The sequence below is a fragment of the Drosophila persimilis genome, unplaced genomic scaffold, assembly GCF_003286085.1.
Source record: "Drosophila persimilis strain 14011-0111.01,24,50 unplaced genomic scaffold, DperRS2 tig00000732-arrow-arrow-pilon, whole genome shotgun sequence".
In the NCBI taxonomy this organism is placed as follows: Eukaryota; Metazoa; Arthropoda; class Insecta; order Diptera; family Drosophilidae; genus Drosophila; species Drosophila persimilis.
Window position 1 is genome coordinate 176,514 of NW_020825345.1, and position 19,251 is coordinate 195,764.

Sequence of the window (19,251 nt, forward strand, 5' to 3'; positions counted from 1 at the left end):
GCAACGGAAAGGAGTAGGATAATGCACGACGCGACTCCTGTCCGTGCGCGTGTGTGCGTGTATCTGTGTCGCTGTCTATTATTTTGTATCTGTGTGTGTGTGTGTGTGTGTGCTGTGTGGTTAGCAAAAGCTGCAAATGCGCTTTCAGTTGATTAAATTAAATCGCTAAAGCAGCTGCAGGCTATGAAAAATGCAGCCAGAAAAAGCGAGACAGAGACAGAGACCCTCCTCTCCCCTCCCCACCCCCGCCACTCCTCTAACATCATCATCATCATCAGCATCAGCCCTTTTGTGGCCAGGGGGGGGGAGGGCTTGGCCGGGGGACAGTGCACTCAGCGTAATGGCGACAAAAGACGAAAAGAACGAAGACCGCAAAGTATTTACCTATTTTTTTTGTTGTTGTATTTTCTTTTTTTTTTTGCCGTTGGTGTTGCTTCTATTCGGCGCAGAGGGGTTGGGTTGCCTTTCAAACATACATGAAGACATCAGCGGGCGCAGCGCCAAAGAAGCAGCTCAAGGATCCCACCTGCATCCCAATTGTCACACAAACACACACACACACACACACACACACACATTGGAGACATCCTTGCTGCACTTCCGCTTCCGGCGGGCTGCTTTGGCTTCAGCTTCAGCTTCAGCTTCGGCTTCATTTCAAGTATGTTTCCTCCCCATTTCAAAGAATATCCTATTGGAGGGGGGCAGGCTGGTGGCGAGGGTGGGGCACAGGTACAGTAGTCGGTTGTGTCTTCAGGTTTCATCTCGTTTCGCCTTTCAGCTCTGCTCTGCTCCGCTCCGCTCCGCTCTCTGCGGGGATTAGAGATTTTTGTCAATGAAGGTAATTTGCGGAAGATTTTGTCTAGAATTTCAATTAGATTGACATTTTCTTGTGTTGCACGCGGTGTTTTCTGTGTGCAGCCACGACACACATACATTGTGGTGGTTCTATATATCGTAAATATATATATTTTATTTTGCTTTCCACCATTGCTATCGTGGGGTGTCGTCTTGGGGTTCCAAACGCCAAATCGGTTTATGGGATTTCCAATTTTTGATTCTCTTTCATTTGAAAAGTTGCGTCAGCATTTCTTGGGATTACGCTCAGACCCCAGACTCAGACTGGGGTCCCAGTGCCAGCCTCAGGATCGCTCTATAATCAGAAATACTCGCCGCTTTCTTCTCCTTCGAGTCCTGGGCAACGTGCAACTGATCCACTTAAAGCCGAGATGCAAATGACTTTATTAACTTTGGCCATAACGCAATCAACAATAAAGCGCCGGGACCCAGGCCCAGAAGGACCAAGAACCAAGCACTTAACATTCATTCACATGACCAGGAAAGTGGGGCCACAAAAAGAAATGAAACGGGACCTGAAACTGCGACTGGGTCTAGAGTGGGGGCGGGATTAAGCCGCGGGGATTATCAGTTGGTTGAATTAATGCTAATTAGCTAACAAATATATGAGAGTCGTTTGCCAGGAGCCTCCAGTCGGGTGGGAGGGGAGGCAGGAGGAAAAAATGCCAACGTTTTGTTGCATTTCCGTTTGGTGCTGAAGGAAAAAATTTGTATAAATGCATAAAATATGAAACAAATGCGGCGCAGACATGACAGGCAGTAGCCCGTGCCACAGTGGTTGTGGCAGGGGCTATTGGCGGTTGAAATTGTAGCCATCAGGAGGGTCTCCTTCGGCCCACTGTCGCTTTGCCAGGCGCTTCCTGGCTCATAATGAATAATCATAAAAATTGCATAAATTATGTGCCGACGCCGTCTTGCTTAACGCCTGCCTGCGGCGGCAGGCGGCAGTCGGCAGTGGCAGACAACAAACCGGAAGGGGGGGGCGAGGGGGCGAGGGAGGTTGCAAGGCGTGGCAGAGTAAGAGATAGCTGTAGAAAGAGAGCACAAATGAAATGCAGAAATGTAAATCTAAAATAATTTACGCGTCTTTGTTGACTGCAGTTGCCGTGGCCATAAAAACCTGCCGCTTGCCACAGCCACGGCCCCCCTCCGCCCCCCACGGCTCCACTCGTACAACCATTGCTCTTTGTTGTTTCCTTTTTCCTAGCCATATAACTGTTGCTACACAAAATGGCGTCATCGTTGGCAATTCTTTGCTGAGCTCTTGGCTGCCTCTCCAGCCCACCGTGCCACCGTGCCACCGGGCCACCGGCCCTCCGCTCTGCCCCTGCTGCTGGCTTGGTAAGAGAGAAGTTATGCGCCCTGGCCTGCATTTGCATTTATGGCATGGAATAATCCATTATCAGGCATTTTGCAGGTTGCCTTGGCAAGTAATGCAGCATGCTGAGACCGGGTGGCGGGCGGCAGGCGGTAGGAGACAGGAGCAACTGAGAGGGCGCAATACGGATTGGAATAGTACTAGGACCATGGCCATGGCTGTGGCTGTGGCTACGGCTACGGCTCCCACCCACTGCTACTGCCCCCCCCCACCCCACCCAGCATGTAGGGGTAGTTAAGCCTTTTGGCTTTAGTTTAAAAGTGTCTCGGACGCTGCAGATTAATTTGCCCCCAGGTCGGGGCCGGAACGGGGGATTAAGACATTTAAAGTTTGCCGCAGTCCAGGCCCAGGCACAGGCAGAGGCCACCGTTGCTACCACGATATATGTCATGATTAACGCGTGATCCCGGCGATCCTTAAACAACACATCCCATGATTAAGTACGGCCGGTGCCGGGCCGCCAGAAACTAATTGAAGAATGGAACAGGTGACAGGGCCCCGGAAAAACATGCAATTCAAAATCATTAATTAGGCAATTAAAGTGCTTGAATAACTAAATGCCTGCAGTCAATTACATTAGCAAAGCAATTGAAGTAATCAATGAATTTGCATATAATTTACATTAAAACAGTCGAACAGCAGGTCGAAACGAAAACAGAGAGCACCCGAAACAAAACTCTCTAATGCTCGCCGGCCATATTTACTAGCAATGATTAAATAAATAATTGTTTAATTAATAACAATAATTGACATCAATCAGAAAACGAGAGCAGAATGCCAACAGAAACAGCGGAAAAACGAAGGAGAAAAGGTGAGTGGCGCCGCACGGCGGGGCGTGGCGGGGCGTGGCGCGGCGCAGCGCGGCAAATGGCCAAACAAATGGCGTGTCAATTAAAACTTTAATTAATTTGCCGCACACACACACACACACACACACGGAGTGCGAGTGAAAGAGAGAGGGCTATATGTGGAGAAAGAGACAGATACAGACGGGAGAGCCGGGCCAATCAAACAAACAAATTAAATCAGCGATAAAAAGAGTCTGGGTGCCAAGAGATGCAAAGGGGATTAAATAAAACCGAAGCCTGGATACTCTATACAGATACCCCCCCTTTCTTACGCTCCATATCCACGCCTCAAAAGCCCCTGTGAAAGATCCTACCATTCTTCCTCCAACCCGTCGAATCTCCTCCTCCCAGCCTACAATCTCGTCTCTGTCTGATGCCTCGCATGTTCTTGGTTTCCTTTCTATTTCCATTCAAGGCAAACTCCTTTGGAGATCGCATACACCCAAAAAAAAAGGGCCCCACTGGGCAGGGCATTGAGAACGGAACTCGCGGTGAAGTGAGACAAATCCTATGAGAGATTTGCGTAATTATTTTAATTGTTTAATGTCATGCGGTCAGGTGTCTGTGTCTGTGTCTGTGTATTGCGTGAAATCTGTGCAGAGGACTTCCCCACATTAACAGCTACACATGCCCCACACGTGGATGGGGATGGGGAGGCGGTTGGGGAGGTTCGGTAGTCGGTAGAACTACGACTCACGATAAAACAAATTGCGTTCCACTTGCGTTTGTTTGTTTTACCTTAAATGATTAATGAGACAAGCGGCGTTTGCTCCCACAACATCCCCTATTCCGCCATTCCGCCCTTCCACCTGCCCCATTACTGGTGGGGGGTGGGGCGGTGTGCTCCCTAGTTATTCTGCTTGTGCCTCCACTGCTGGTAAGTTGACACTTTGTGGCATTTCCCCCCCCCCCACACACACACACACATATGGAGGGGTAACAGATATGCACAGGTGTGTACCGTGCAGGGGATGGGGGGGGGATCACCCGCATAAATAGTTTCTTGGCAAAAAGTTGCTTCTTTCGGGCAACACAACAAAGCAGAGAACCCTAATGAGTTGTCATTTGTGGGCCAGCGATCCAGGTGTCTCCGGGGGGGGGAGAGCCGCAGATACCGAAAGCAAAACGTGTATCGGTCGGTGGAAAACGCATCGTGTAACAGCAATGCGGATGATAGTCCCAATTTTGGAATAACTTTCTGTTGGCCCTGTGGCCGACCTTGGTCTCGTACCCGTAGCCCCATTTCACATTTACCGCCCCACCCCCCCCCCCCCCCCCCCCCCCCCCCTGCATAATTACGCGCGAAATTCTAATTACAAAACTCTTAAACCCGGAAAAATATAGAAAAAGCGGGCAAAAAATAAAAATGATTTTTATTCTCATTTTGCGAGTGAAATTAATTATCAAAAACTCATTTGATGGAAAATGTAAACAGTTTTGTGGGAGTGAGTGCGGGGAAACTTGTAGAAAAATGCAAAATATTTTCACTATGCCACACACACACACACACACATGCAGAAAGAGAGTGTGTGGCTGGAGGCACATGCGTTGGCATGTCCTTGACTAGCTTTTGGTGCCACGAACGGCATGTCCCCGACGTCGTCCTCATTTTTTGCCTGCTTTTGCTGCTGCTGCTTCTACACTCGTTTCGGGGCTGTTGGGCTGTCAATCATGCAAAAACTGCAACCGCCGCATAACCGCTGGTTTATAATAGTTAGCCAGGACGAAGGACGAGACCGAGCGGAGTGGAGCGGAGTGGAGCGGAGCGGCAGGCCGGAGCAGAGGGTCCTGGCTGTTGCCTGGTTTCGGCAAAAGCTTTTCAAACTTTTTAATTATGCAGCAAACAGAAAACTTTGTGGTAATTTCGTTGCAACAGTTGGCTGGCAGGACAGCAGGACGGCAGGACAGCAGGACGGCAGGACGCCCGGCCCGAAGTCAGGGAACGTCAACGTCAGGAGCAGGAGCAGCAGCAGCAGCAGCAGCCAGTCAGGTTGACTAATTGAGTTGGACTAGGGGAGAGGGGCCGGGGCAGGGGCAGACGGAAAGCAGGCTGTAGGATGCAGCATGCAGGACCCCCTCATCGTGCCTTTTGGCAATAATAATTTGCCAACAATTTTAAAGTGCATCAATCACAATTAGTGACCGGAATGTCCTCGTGTAAGTCCATCTGTGTGTGTGTGTGTCCCTGTGTGTGTGTGTGCGGGAGAGCCACAATGAAAATTCATAGAAAATTGTGTCAATTTTGTGAGCGTTTAGTGAGTGACATATGGAAATGCCTTGCATAATACTTACGGCATGCTCGAAAGTTCTTCAGATCAATTCCTACTTCGGTTTGCCCCGGTTTGCCACCCCGCTCATCAAAATTTTCTTCTTCATTCGATTTAGTATGATTATCCTGCTTTCCTCTCGGAAAACCAATTTAAGCTCTATTGAAAGCCAAAAAAAAAAATTTGCCTTAAGACCCATAAAGGAATTTTCTCCATTTTCCAAAGAAAAGGACTAACACACACACACACAAACACGCACATGCACACGCACATATACATGTACAATAAATCTAAGCCGATTTAATAAAAGGCATTAAAAAATATCTATTTTACCGAATGAAAAATATGAAATCGGCACAAAGTCAGAATCAGCAGGAAAAAGGCCAAGTCCAGGGACAACTTATGAGCCAAATGGAAAAGGACTCACACACACACACACACAAACACACACACAGACGGACAGAAACACACACTCAAGTTGATTGGAAAAGTGCCCGAACGATACTTGGGACGAAGAAGCCCATAAATGATGTAGCATCGCATCCCTTCGGAGGGAACGGGGATTGGAGATGGGTTCTGAGCAGATGATGATATTGATGGGGATAGCGCAGGGGAAGGGGATTGGGAAGGGGAACGGGAACGGGAAGGGAGAAAAGAATCAAAGGCTAACTGACCGCCCGCCCACGCATGATTAAAAACCGGAATTTGGGCCAGGACTACGACAGGACGGGGTGGCAGGAGTGCACCTTTCAAGTTGAGTAAATGAGCATTGAAGCGTTCAAGATTATCAATATGCATGAATGGTCGGTGGTCGGAGGGGGAGGATGAAGGAAGGGGCGATCAAATTGTAGTTAAGTTCAAGTGGACACCGAATCCAGGGACTGGGGGCTGCCTCTCTGACATGGGTTTTGTGTGATTAAGTGAGGGAATTGGTGGAGTGTTGCTGTTCCACGTCTCTAAATGAAGTATTTACCCGCTCGTTTGAGCAGAGCCACAAGAGATACTCAGATACGTATCTTTCTACTTAATCATGTGCATGCTTGAGATACTTTCCGCCCGGCGAACCACTCAATTGAGCGGTCTCCGCTCCTCTGTAATGTAATTAGCCCTGCGGCCCCGCAACCATGGCAGCCCACCGCCAGAGGCGCAGGATCCGATCCTTCTCTACGGTCTTGAAGTGTCACTCCATTGATATGGGCTCATCTTTTCCATGTGCGTCGCATACTGTAGTAGTAGTATTCAACATTTCACACCTGTCCATTATCCCAGCCACCAATCCGGCATTCCACTTGGCACAAAATTTGATAACCACAGAAACATGCAAAAAGCATTTCAACTTTTGCCCAGCCAGGTAATTCGGCAAATAGGTAAAATGCTTACCAAATCCTCGCTCCTCACTCCCCTACCCCTCCAAAGGAGGAGAGATGAGATGAGATGAGATGAGGCGAGATGAAACACTCTACTACACATCGCACTCTCTGCCATTTACATGGAAAACTTTTCCATGTCGAATCTTTTCCGACAACCAAAACTTTTTCAAGTTTTACGATGCCACATGCCGCTGCCGCATGCCGCTGCCGAATGTCGTTACTGATGTGCATAGATGGAAATTATTAAAGAGCTCAAAAGGGAGCTCTGGTCTGGGCAAGGGCGTCCCATTATGATTTATTCATTTCAATTGACCTGCCAAGCCTAATCCGATTATGCGATTAGATGAATTGGTATTTTGTGGGCGAAAATGGAAGAAATGCATTCGAATTTTCGAATTTTCGAATTTTGTGGCAGTTAAAGGCATTAAATGCGTAATTAGAGCATCGTTTTTTCCATTACAATCATAATGGCGGACAGACATAGAAAAATGGGACAATTAAATGGCAGCCAAAACATTTTTCCGCATAAGTCCCCCCCGATCCCCGAGCCCCGAGGCATCAATCAGCTGCAGGAACAGCAGCAGGAGCAATTATCGATTGAATGCGGTTCCGTTCTCCGGCTCTAATTGCTAATGAGAATGTGGCTTAAAAAATGCAATTCAATTGCGTTGCGATGCGATGCGATGCTATACGATTATACGATACGATTCGTTTCGTTTCGTTTCGATTCCTTTCCTATCCGTTCGATTTTGCATTTTGCATTTGCTTGCACAAACATTTCACATTTCACATTCGGTCAGTGCAAATGATTGCGCTTGATTGGACGGCAACAAACTGCGGCATCTGTGGCAAGCACTCAAGAATCTCTGTTGTGCCTGGGACTGGGACACTTTTTGGTCAGTTGCCAGCAATTAAACGCATTGTACGGCATTTCAACTTGATGTGATTTCCATACTGCCATACTGCAGGCCCAAAAGCGGCCATTCGAAAGGAAATTATTGTTAGAAGCAGCCATGTCGACTCCGTAGATGCTCTGCGGAGTAAAGGGTCTACGCGGGCCCGCAATCGAGTCAAGAAATACCCCATCTGCAGAGCATAAACCTAGATCGAGTGAATACTACTGATGTGGTGACCAAAAGGAAGCCAGTTCCTGTCCCTCGGACAACGGACTATCCTCCAGTCCCGTACCAGGTATCCCTTCGTCGATGTTCTCGGCTCTAACGTTGTCCCTTGTTGAGTGCTGTGCTCGTAAAAGAAAGCCACACTGCAGAGAGAGAGGGAGGGAGAGAGAGTGAGCCCAGCAGGAAGTGTTGTAATTCGCACTTTGCCACACACACACGCACATGGCCCCAAAACACACTGCGGCTATCACTTCGTATACTTGATATCGAAGGGGAGGAGCAGGATGATATCTACGCACAACATTCTGCTGTGCTAGCCTTGGTTTTAATTGTGGTTGCTTTTGTTGTCTGTTGGCTCATAGCTGAAAAATATGTACATATATGCAGGATATGAAACGGTTTATGTGGCATTATGGCCCAGATATCCCTCCCTTTTTGGTGTGTGCCAGGGCCAGGGCCAGGGACGGGGCTAGGGATTTTACGGCTGGCCCCTTCCCAGCCGCAATCCCCGCTCTCAAATGCTAGTTATGTATTCTGGCCAAAATATTCGTCTGCAATTAAAAACATTTTCAAGTCGTTTACTCTCGCTCGCTCGCTCGAGAGAGGTGTGAGCAGGGGGGTGGGGCGGGGGGGAGGGGAAAATCTGTTGGCTTTTGCTGGCAATTGCTGACCAATTTTGTGGATTTGGGTTTATGCATTTATTGGAATTTTTATGGCCTACTTTTATGGCCTGCGGAGTAACAGGAGGATGGCATGACGGGTGGCGGGTGGCGGGTCAGAGATCCCAAATTGGTTTATGAATATTAAAAACAAGAGGATTCGGGGGGTAAATGAATATAGTTAATACTGAGATTAGTCCGGAATATAGAAATCCAGTTAATTGGAGGGAAATCCATGCGGACGGCCCGACGCCAACCCTTCCAGCAGAATGTGCCTGGGAAAATCAATTAAAAGCAAATGCCTGGCCCTCAATAAATAAAACCCCAAGAGCCCAGGCCGAAGCCCAATCTAAGCCCAAACATTTAGTTTAGTTCGAAACACTTTGCCTATGAAAACTAATCGAATTTGTGTGTAAAGTCGAAATGAAATCCTCTTTGCTTTCGAGCCCGGTCCCTGGCCGAGCCCCGGCCCTAGGCCCCCTTTCGTTTATTCCTCGATTCCTGGACTTGGACCTGGATACCGCCACATCAGCAGCAGCAGCAGCAGCAGCAGCAGCAGCCGCAGCAGCAACAATTTCAAATTAATTAATAAAATTTTTGCTTTCAAACAAACAGCAAACTGCAAATAGAGGAGACCCTGGGAGAAGTCTTGGCCCCGTACGGAATTTTGGTCAAGAAGTTGCGTGTGCCAAGGCGGCCCGGCACGTGTGTGTGATGTCCATCCCTCAACCCTCGGCCCTCGACAGTGAACCCTCAAGACTGGCTGCCAGAAAGCCGGTTGAAAGCCAAACCAAATAGCAAATACTTCAATAAACGAAATTAAATATTTGTGCATGGAAAGAAACATTTTGATCGGGCCAGAGCCGGGCCGGGCCGGGCCGGGGGAAATTGAAAAAGAATCGAACATTTTATGCCTCGAATCGGCAACAAATTAAATAAGTGCTGCAGAAAGTTTGCCATCTGCAAATATTTCAGCAAGTCAACGCAAATATACAATATTAATTTTCCATTATTGTCGGGATTGTTTTTTTTTTCAAAAATTTTTGGCTTTTTGGTAGATTTGTAGATATTTTTATATTGCGGTCATCGCCTGGTAAGTTCTCTAAGCCACACTCTCTGGCTATTTGCTATTTGCCACTCGCCACCTGCCACTTCCCCTCGGCATTTGTCAAATATTTTGTTTGGAAAATTGTTTAACTTTTGACCCCAACTCGGAACTCTTTCCTCGCTCAAATGTTTGACGCTCATTAGATGTTAATTGGGCAATTGTAAGCATCTTTGAGGCATCTTTTGGCAAGTCCCCGCCTCGGGCCCACAGCCAACACCTTATTGATGTCCGCCCCATGATGGGAAAGGCGGCGGCAAGGGCAAGGGCAGGGGGCAGGGACAGGGACAGCGGCTGCGCGGCGTTGAATCAAACTAATTAGGCGCAAACTTAATTAATATTTGATGAATTATTTGACCTTTTGTCTGATTACCATGGCTGCTCGAAAGAAGAGCAAAAGGCACCGCACAACCTCTGGAAGTGGCCCTCGACATTGGCCCTGACAACCGACCGACCGAACGACCAGCCAGAAAGACAGAACAGACAGACAGATAAATAAAGAAAAACTTTTTAAGGATTTCTCTAAAATTGTGCTTCATTTGGCCGAGAGGAGAGGCTATGATAAGCTTGTCGCTAGGCAGGTTGGGGGCACCACCAAAAGGACACAAAATTATACCTATGGGTGCGGGGAGTGCGGCATGCGGAATGCGGCATGCGGCACGCGGCATGGTGCGCTGCGGTGCGCTGCGGTGCGGTGCAATTCAAATCATAAAACGGTAAGGTGAGACGAGGCGCAAAAGTTTTTTCTAATGTTTATTGGCGAAACTTTTGCATTTTTTACAACTTTTACAAAAAGTTTCCCTCGTAATTCTCTGTCGGTCTGTCTGTCTGTCTGTCTGTCGCCCTGTTGTTGCCTAGGCCCTGGTCTCCTGGTCATTTTGAAGTTTAAATTATACCCAGAGAAAGATAGAGATAGAGAGTGTATGGGCTGAGTGCCTGGAATCCAGCGATTGTCAGCACATTAGGCCTAAATGGAAGGAGAGAGAAGCCTTACTTCGAATTAAACTTTTATCGCATCAATTTGGAGACTTTTTCCCGCGTTGCCATGGCAAAGTTTCATTGTTGGAGAAATTCAGATATTAATTCGTTTATTTAAATTTGTCCGACTCCAAGTCGCAGATAACGCCACGACCATCCATTTCGGGGATGGTCCGTATTTCCCAGTTAGTCCACCATCCATTTTGGATGTTCCTAAGCCACACGTTTCTGTGCGATAGTTAGCCGATTGTTTTCAAATGCAACCCTGAATAATTGTCATTCACAAGGAAAAAGTGGAAATTAGTTGGCTGTGCATATCGTCTCATAGAGCCCCACATTCGAGACGTTCGCATTCAGCGTTCAGCTTTAGTTCAAATCGTATTGTCGGTCGAAATCTTATTGTGCTCAAACAAAATGTCTCCATCTGCTCTTGCCTTGGTCCTGTACAATGTACTCCTCTATTTGGTGGCATCGGATATCAAGGCAAATGTAGGAGGTAAGTGCTACATTTTATTCCCAAAGGTTTCGGGCTCTGAAAACCCCCTCTCGTTTCCAGATGAGGGCGACAGCCAGTATACCATTGTCCACCTCATAAAGACCGTGGGAAAGTGGATGATGAATGGCACAATGGATGAGACATCCAGCGAGTTCGGGGACATGTTTTGGACCATAAACGCTGGGGTAAACCTACTGCTACTAGTGCCGACTTTTGTCCAGGTATTTCACAGGAATTTCACTGATCAAAGAGCCACTGATTCAAGGGCCTCTTCCCCCATCAACAGCACCTCGGACTCCGAACCTGGATAGTGCCAATGGTCTATATCTGTAACTTGTTCGTCTTGCACCGCCTGCTGGTGTATTGCCTGCTAGCGGCTTTGACACTCTGGCGGCAGGAGATGTACAATAGTTTCTCAATGCTAATCGTCTGCAGCCTGTGCATGACTTGTCTTCACTTGGCCCTGATCTGTAGGTCCATGAAGTTCGCCGTGGTGGAATAAATCCTGAACAAGTCCTGACCTATGATCAAATGACCGTCTTTAAGTGGGTTACCGTGCCCGTGCCCGTGCCCGTTCCAGTTGCCCCGCATCCGACATCCGTCACCGGCTTAGCCTTGCCACAGCTACAAATACTGGGCCATCGGTTCAACTAATAAATATCCCAGAGAACGCACAGAGGTATCCTCAGATACAGGCACACACACACACACACACACAGATACTTGCACGAACATGGACAAATGAATCGCAGCTGAACTGTGGCAGAGGCTGGAGCAGGGACAGGGGCAGGGGCAGGGGCTGGGGCTGGGGCTGGGGCTGGGGCTGGGGCAGGGCAATGGGGAAATAAAACCATTAAATATTTGCGGTTAAACGCACCAAAAACAAACCGCACAAGTAAATCATATCCAGAGTAGACATCGGACATGCCAAGGAATTTCCTTTGCTCTACTCTTGTACGCAAAAATATTAGATTAGAAATTAGGATAGCCAAGGACATGGACAGGAATTGGGGCTGGGATTTGGATAGGGGATGGGGATGGGCAGGCAGCAGACCAGAACGCCATTTACTTGAGCATGCTGGGGGTGGGGGTGGAAACACGAGCAGGAAACCAGTTACCCAACGGCCTGCCAAAAATTCCAAATGGGCCTGGTCCATGGGCGAGATGCATAAATCATTGGAACTGACATTTCACCATTTCACTGGATTTGTATATATGCTAAAGGTTGTCCAAGTACCCAGAATCGGGGGCTGAAAGACGTCCAGGTCCCTCGTTCTCATGTGGGGTCGGGCGAGGGGAGAGAAATTTGCCTAAGAGATTTGTCGATTTCCTCAAACGGCAGGCCCAGCTCTCAAGTGGAAGAACTAGTTCTGTGAGCGCGCTCTATTAGTTCCGCACGGCGCCATCCCTAGTCCAGTGGCCGCGGGGCAGGGGCACCGCAACACACAAAAACTGAGCCACATAAATCATTTTGCAATTGAATGCGAACGACGCTGACGGACGTCCGACCAAAGTGGAGGAGGGCGCTGGGCCTATGACTGTGGACCGTAGCAAAAAGTCGACAGTGGACAGTCGACAGCAGCGGGTGGAGAGGCATTTCGATTTGGCTGGGAGTGGTGTGGTGTGGTGTGGGCTGTTCCTGGTGTTCTACTCGCAAGTGGGTCAGTCGAACGCTAATCGGGTTAAATGCTAGCTAAAAGCCTGCGTTCAGCGTCCGGCGTCTATCGGAGCTGCCAACTCTTTTTGTGGCGGGCAAGTGTTGGCTAACGCAGCAATCGAGGCGAAGCATTCTTAAAGAGTTGGCAGGACTGTCTGCTGTCCAGCTGTCAGCTGATTTGTCACATTTCATTTCATAGTTTGTGCTTTTCCATAACTTTCCGTAACACCGTAAAACAAAATGTCGCTGTGGAAACTGCTTCAAGTGTCGAGCGCCATCCGGTCCAGCGCGCGATCAGCCTCGTATCTGGGCAAAGTGAAGTACGACTACGATCTGGTGGTGCTGGGCGGCGGCTCCGCGGGACTGGCCTGCGCCAAGGAGGCCGTTGACAATGGCGCCCGTGTGCTCTGCTTCGACTACGTGAAGCCGACGCCCGTGGGCACCAAGTGGGGCCTGGGCGGGACCTGCGTGAACGTCGGCTGCATCCCCAAGAAGCTGATGCACCAGGCCTCGCTGCTCGGCGAGGCGGTGCACGAGGCGGTGGCCTACGGCTGGAACGTGAACGACCAGAACATCAAGCCCGACTGGCAGAAGCTGGTCAAGTCCGTGCAGAACCACATCAAGTCCGTCAATTGGGTGACGCGCGTGGACCTGCGCGACAAGAAGGTGGAGTACGTCAACTCCATGGGCGCCTTCGTCGACCCGCACACCATCGAGTACTCCGTCAAGGGCGGCCCCAAGCAGCAGGCGACCGCCGAGTATGTGGTGGTGGCTGTGGGCGGACGTCCGCGGTACCCACCGATCCTCGGAGCCACTGAGTTCGGCATCACCAGCGACGACATCTTCAGCTACGACAGGGAGCCCGGCCGCACCCTCGTGGTGGGCGCTGGCTATGTGGGCCTGGAGTGCGCCTGCTTTCTCAAGGGCCTGGGCTACGATCCCACGGTGATGGTGCGCTCCATCGTCCTGCGCGGCTTCGACCGCCAGATGTCCGAGCTGCTGGAGGCCATGATGTCCGAGCGCGGCGTCCAGTTCCTCCACACGACGATCCCCAGCTCAGTGGAGCGCCAGGGGGACGGGCGACTGCTGGTCAAGTACCGCAACACGACGACTGAGAAGGAGGACAGCGACGTCTTCGACACCGTTCTCTGGGCCATTGGGCGCAAGGGCCTCATCGAGGACCTCAACCTGCCGGCAGCTGGCGTGGAGACCAAAAACGACAAGATCGTGGTGGACAGCACAGAGGCCACCAACGTGCCGCACATCTTCGCCGTGGGCGACATTATCCACGGCCGTCCGGAGCTCTCCCCGGTGGCCATCCTGTCGGGCCGCCTGCTGGCCCGTCGCCTCTTTGCCGGCTCCAAGCAGCTGATGGACTACGCGGACGTGGCCACCACAGTGTTCACGCCGCTGGAGTACTCCTGCGTGGGCATGTCCGAGGAGATGGCCATCCAGACGCACGGCCCCGACAACATCGAGGTCTTCCACGGCTACTACAAGCCCACGGAGTTCTTCATTCCCCGTAAGAGCGTGCGTCACTGCTACCTCAAGGCCGTGGCCGAGATCACCGGCGACCAGAAGATCCTCGGGCTGCACTACATTGGCCCCGTGGCTGGCGAGGTCATACAGGGCTTCGCTGCGGCCCTGAAGTCGGGTCTGACGGTGAAGACCCTGCTGAACACGGTGGGCATTCACCCGACCACCGCCGAGGAGTTCACGCGCCTCTCGATTACCAAGCGCTCGGGTCGGGATCCCACGCCGGCCTCCTGCTGCAGCTAGATTTTACCCTAGTATTTTACAATGATTTCACAAAGAGTGGAATAAACAAGTCCAAAAAACTTTACAGTTTCCAGGGACTGCCCCCACCTCATTACAGATGGCAGAGTCAGAGTGCGTGCACCCTGTGGGTCCTGTGCCCGACACTCTCCAGGCCATGTAACACGTAACACATGCTCTGTTTCGGCTCCGGTCAGGGCCGGACCCGCTCTGGGGAGGACCCACCGGGCACTGCCACAAAAAGCGAACTCAAACTGACAATTTTGCGCAAAACGAAGACTAATTGTCTGGCACTTGACTGGCACACTTCACGCACTGCTTGAGGAGCACCCACAGGGCCCAGGACTGGACCTAGACCACGTCGCTCTCCCTCCCTCTCTCTCGCTGATGGACAGCACCCGAAACACACGTTCTGCTGATTTGACACTTCAATATAAATGACACCCCGGAAAAGCAGAGAGAGAGCGGAGAGAGAGGAGAGATCTGGGGGCGAATGGCTGGCAATTCTCAGGGCGTTTGCATTTTTGACATATGAAGTTTTAATTTATGAAGTTCTTCAAGAAGGGAAAAAAAACGCCGTTCTGTGCTACTTTTGGAGGTGGTCCCCGTTTTCATATCCGATTCGTATCTTTGACCCAGAATGGCGCCATAAACTGTGCCACAAAAACACACTCCCACACACACACACACAGAGGAAAACACTTTCCCGGGCTGCTCGTGGCATGCAACAACACAGGGGATCTCGGTATAGAAAAAATTTTGATTAATGTTTACTTCCGATTTGCATAAATCTTGCTTTAGCATTTTTTGGGGCCAATTTCGACTGCTCTCTCCCTTTCGGCCTCTTTCTTTCGGCCGTTGCTTTGTTATAAATTATTTTTTTATTGCAGCATCCAGCTCCGTCTCGTCGGAGGGCGAAGGACGAAGCACGAAGGACGAAGGACCGTATGGTCCCCGGTTAAATTGTTTGCCTCGGCGTTATTTATTCGTTTGTTTGTGCCGGTCATCAGGAGTGGCCACCGCCTGGCAGCCAGGTGACCAGGTGGTTCTCGTATCCGGGTCAAGGCGCCAGTGCAGTGGATGGCAGTACAGTCGCCGCTTTAGTGTTACAGCCATAACTTTTCGATTAGCTTTGCCAACTCATTTAACAAATGGTCTTTCTGGCTGACAGTAAGAAAATATAACAAATTCTATCCCCGAGAAAAGAAGAGAATCGCCTGCACTCGTGCTCGTAGTTTCCATTGCAACACCTTGGAATCATAAATTGTGACCTGACCTGACCGCCCCGAGATCCAGCTGAAGCTCCAGCATCAGCTGCAGCTGCTGGACATGGAAGGGCACGGGCACGGGCACGGGCATGGGGATCGGGGCACGGTGCACGGGCCAGTGAAAGTTTTGCTCTGCTCTTCCAAAAGTTGGGCTGTAAGTTAAAGCACCCGCGGGTAATTCGATAAAGCGTAAAATTTTGCACTTAAACTATTTTCATCTTCTGTTGCACCCCAGCAGCCAGCATCCAGCATCCAGCAGCCAGCAGCCAGCATCGGGTACCATCTTTCCCCATCGTTCTGGCATTTGGCAATTGCATTGTTGCTCCCATTATTGTTCTCCGGGTTTTCGGTTCTTGTCAGCTTGACCTGTTCCGGAGTGCCAGGAGCTGGAGCTGGAGCTGGAGCTGGAGAAAAGTCTTGAATTACAATACACTGCAAGTGCGGAAAGTTTTCTCTCTGATTGCGTGTCCAAGTGGCTGGGCCAGGGCCAGGGCCAGTGCCGAGTCGTTGCTCACTTTGTGGCCAACTGCCACACGGCTTGATTGAGTGCTCTCGAGTGCGAAACTGTACAGGAAATGTTTTCGGGAGCTGTAGCTGTAGCTGTAGCTGAGACATTGGCCAGTTAATCGGATGCGATATGGAAAGCAAATCTCGTTTCGGGACAATGGCAGGCGAGCCTTCCGGCCGCCCCTCGTTGGCTTACAAAATTGTGCAATCAGCGCCGGAACAAAAGCCTCTGTAGCCCACTTCCCTGCCTTGCCTCGCTCGCTGTGCCAATAGACTAAAGTAAATTAAGAATCTCATTTAAATTAATCCTCATTGAGGGTACTTGGGACTGGCCTGCGCCGCTCTCTCTCTCTCTCTTCATCGACGTGGTCCCTGTCCCTGTCTCCACTTCTGCACTCTGCTGTTGTCGTTCTCATCAACGCATTACAAACAATTCCACTTAAGGCACGCAGCCACAGCAGCTTGTGGTTTGTTGCATGGTGGCATACTCGTGTACTCGTATACATATACACACACATACATATACCCAGCTTAAGTCTTGTTCAGCAATTTAGAATTTTTAAATCCTATTAAATTTTGCAATCACCAATCGATTTGTTTGCCTTGGCCAGGACGGAGCCGGGCAGGGCCTGGCAGGTGGTGCCAGAGACTCTGGCACCAACTCGGTCTCGTACTCGTACTCGGACTCGGACACGTTCCACACATTGGCCAAGTCAAAGGGCTTTCAATGATTCAATAGTTTAATTTCGAATTTCCATGCAAATAAACAAATATCCATTAGATACAGTTACAGATACAGATTCTAGTGCCGATACCCGTGCCCGAATGGGAGATGAAGGGCTTTGAAGGGCAGGAAGCAGAAAGGCCAGGAGCAGGAACAGGAATGGCTTTCTATTTAGTTTAGTTATTAAATGTATCCATTTCCATTTACCAAATTATACGAGTGCCACAATTGTTGTTCTGTCCGTCCGTCTGTCCATCCGCCTGCCTGTCTGTCTGTTGGTCCTTCTGTTCTGTTTGCCATTGTTCTTCCCGGCTTCGCAAATGCATCTGCTCAGATCTAACTTTATCTCCATCTCCAGCTCCATCTCCATCTCCATCTGCATCTGCATCTGAAATCTGTATGCCTCGTGCATATGTAATTACACAAAAGTTGGTAATGTGTTGATTATTTGATGTATTTAGGTAATTTTGCAAGCTCTTCCTTCAATTGCCATTATTTAATTACATTTTCAGCTTTAACGTGGCACTGGCAGTCGCAGTGGCAGTGGCAGTGGCCATCTGTCTATTGTATTTTGCGGTCAGTTTGTCATTCTTCTTGTCCGGAGATTGAAGAAACCAGGGAACCCAAGTCAAAGCGAGGCATTTCTGTCTGTGTTGATTGCATTACATCTCCATATCATGGCTGTGGAGGCTCTGGCCTTATGCGATAGACACTTGCACTTGATGATAATTCCATATGATATTTTTATTCAATTAAAACAGAGTAATTCAAATGAAAATTGCTTATCGATTGCTGTGGACATTAATTGATTACTTTCGGCCATTCGGCGTGGCCGGTCTCTGCTCTTTGGCAGCGTTTTGCTGGTCAGGCTTCAAGCCCAATCCCACGTGGTGGGGTCTATTAACGCACGGAAACCACAAAAGTTGCCAGTTTTCTTCTCAAGTGCACTTCAGCGAGTGTTTAAATCGTGTGTGCCGTAATTTAATTTCATAAAAGCAATTGTACTTCTGCTCTTGCTCCTCCTCCTGCATCTCCTCCTCTCCAGTCCTGCCTCGCCACAAAGTTTGCTCGCATTCACAGAATGACAAAACGATGTGGTGGCCAGGAGGAATGTGGCAAGAACTCAACTAGCAGCGAGAGTGCGTTGCAGGGATGGCCGCGTGACTGCGAGGCAGGGCTATCGCTGGCTCGTGCTCGGGCAGGCTCCCATCTCTGTGGCCAGGGCCAGGACGAGTGTATTTATTTTGTTTTTTAATGCCAACGCCAAGGGCCGCCGCCGCCAACAGAGAGGGAAGAGGGGACAGGGGACAGGGGACAGGAGACAGGAGACAGATGGGGAAGTATTTTCATTGTCTTGTTTGCCAGCCAGCGACGAGCGAGAGTCGCATATTTGACATTGGACTTGTGTGCGCTCCGATAGCGTGCCAGCCAAAACATCACAAATGGCTGGCAACTCTGGCAAGCCGGCCGGCAAACACACAGATACAATCGCGACACATAATTGCGAGTGTTTACTCTGTGTGTGTGTGTGTGTGTGTGGCTGTGTGTGTGTGCGCGTTGATTTCTCTCTTCTTTTTGTCAAATTTTTTTGTATTTTTGTGTGTGCGTGGAGTCAACACACACGGCGTATGTGCAACGTGTGGTAAATACAACTGCCAGAGGCAGTGCCAGAGCCAAAGCCAGATGGAAAGAGAGACTCACACGTACAGGGTAGAGGGTGCACGGTGCAGGGTACAGGGTGCAGGGTGCACGGTGCAGGGCCCAGGGAAGACAGAGACACATCATTTATGCACAAACGTTGCCAACTTTGCTTACAACAAATGCTGCAGCAAAGTTGCAAGTCGCGACTAGCGACTGCCTTTTAGGGGGCTGGGGGTGTGGTGGTGTGGAAATCGGTGGCAGGCAAGAGATACGGAGATGCGGCACACATGCGAACGAGTGCAACAATGCCATGGAATTGTAGAAACAAAAGTAGACGCAGAGACAAAAAGAATTCGCGTTTTAAGCATTTTCAAATTAAATTAAAAATGGCACCAACAAAACGTGAAAACCGCCAGATAAAGAACGAAGGAAAAGCGCCGCCAAAGAGGGAAAGCAGAGCAGGAAAATCCAACGGAAAGTTGGGGGGCAAAGACAAAAAAAAGAAGAAGGAAAAAACGAATAAAACGTTGGCATGGAATGGAAATGGAAAAGCCGCCTTTGAAGTTTTTCTGATGCTTGAGCACTTTTAGTTCCTTTTGAT

At 49.6% G+C, this 19,251-nt stretch overlaps 3 protein-coding genes across 3 annotated transcripts in view; 2 read left to right on the forward strand and 1 right to left on the reverse strand.

The window, feature by feature from the left end:
* LOC6603267 (myb-like protein AA) overlaps positions 1–19,251 on the reverse strand; it is a 62,748-nt gene that overhangs the window by 21,673 nt on the left and 21,824 nt on the right. The window lies entirely within an intron of this gene.
* On the forward strand, positions 10,935–11,609 carry LOC6603263. Its single transcript, XM_026992372.1, has 3 exons — positions 10,935–11,077; positions 11,138–11,298; positions 11,364–11,609. Exons 1-3 carry the CDS (start codon positions 10,996–10,998, stop codon positions 11,577–11,579), a joined length of 459 nt encoding a protein of 152 aa, XP_026848173.1. The 5' UTR covers positions 10,935–10,995; the 3' UTR covers positions 11,580–11,609.
* LOC6603262 (thioredoxin reductase 2, mitochondrial) lies at positions 12,965–14,560 on the forward strand. The gene has a single exon (XM_002028200.2). The coding sequence runs from the start codon at positions 12,975–12,977 to the stop codon at positions 14,511–14,513; it is 1,539 nt and encodes a 512-aa protein (XP_002028236.1). The 5' UTR covers positions 12,965–12,974; the 3' UTR covers positions 14,514–14,560.

Bases quoted from the DNA above. Each gene is read 5' to 3' on its own strand.
- LOC6603263 (XM_026992372.1), top strand. From the start codon at position 10,996: ATGTCTCCATCTGCTCTTGCCTTGGTCCTGTACAATGTACTCCTCTAT. The intron at 11,078-11,137 runs GTAAGTGCTACA...TCTCGTTTCCAG, and splicing joins TATCAAGGCAAATGTAGGAG to ATGAGGGCGACAGCCAGTAT. The intron at 11,299-11,363 runs GTATTTCACAGG...CCCCATCAACAG, and splicing joins TAGTGCCGACTTTTGTCCAG to CACCTCGGACTCCGAACCTG.
- LOC6603262 (XM_002028200.2), top strand. From the start codon at position 12,975: ATGTCGCTGTGGAAACTGCTTCAAGTGTCGAGCGCCATCCGGTCCAGC.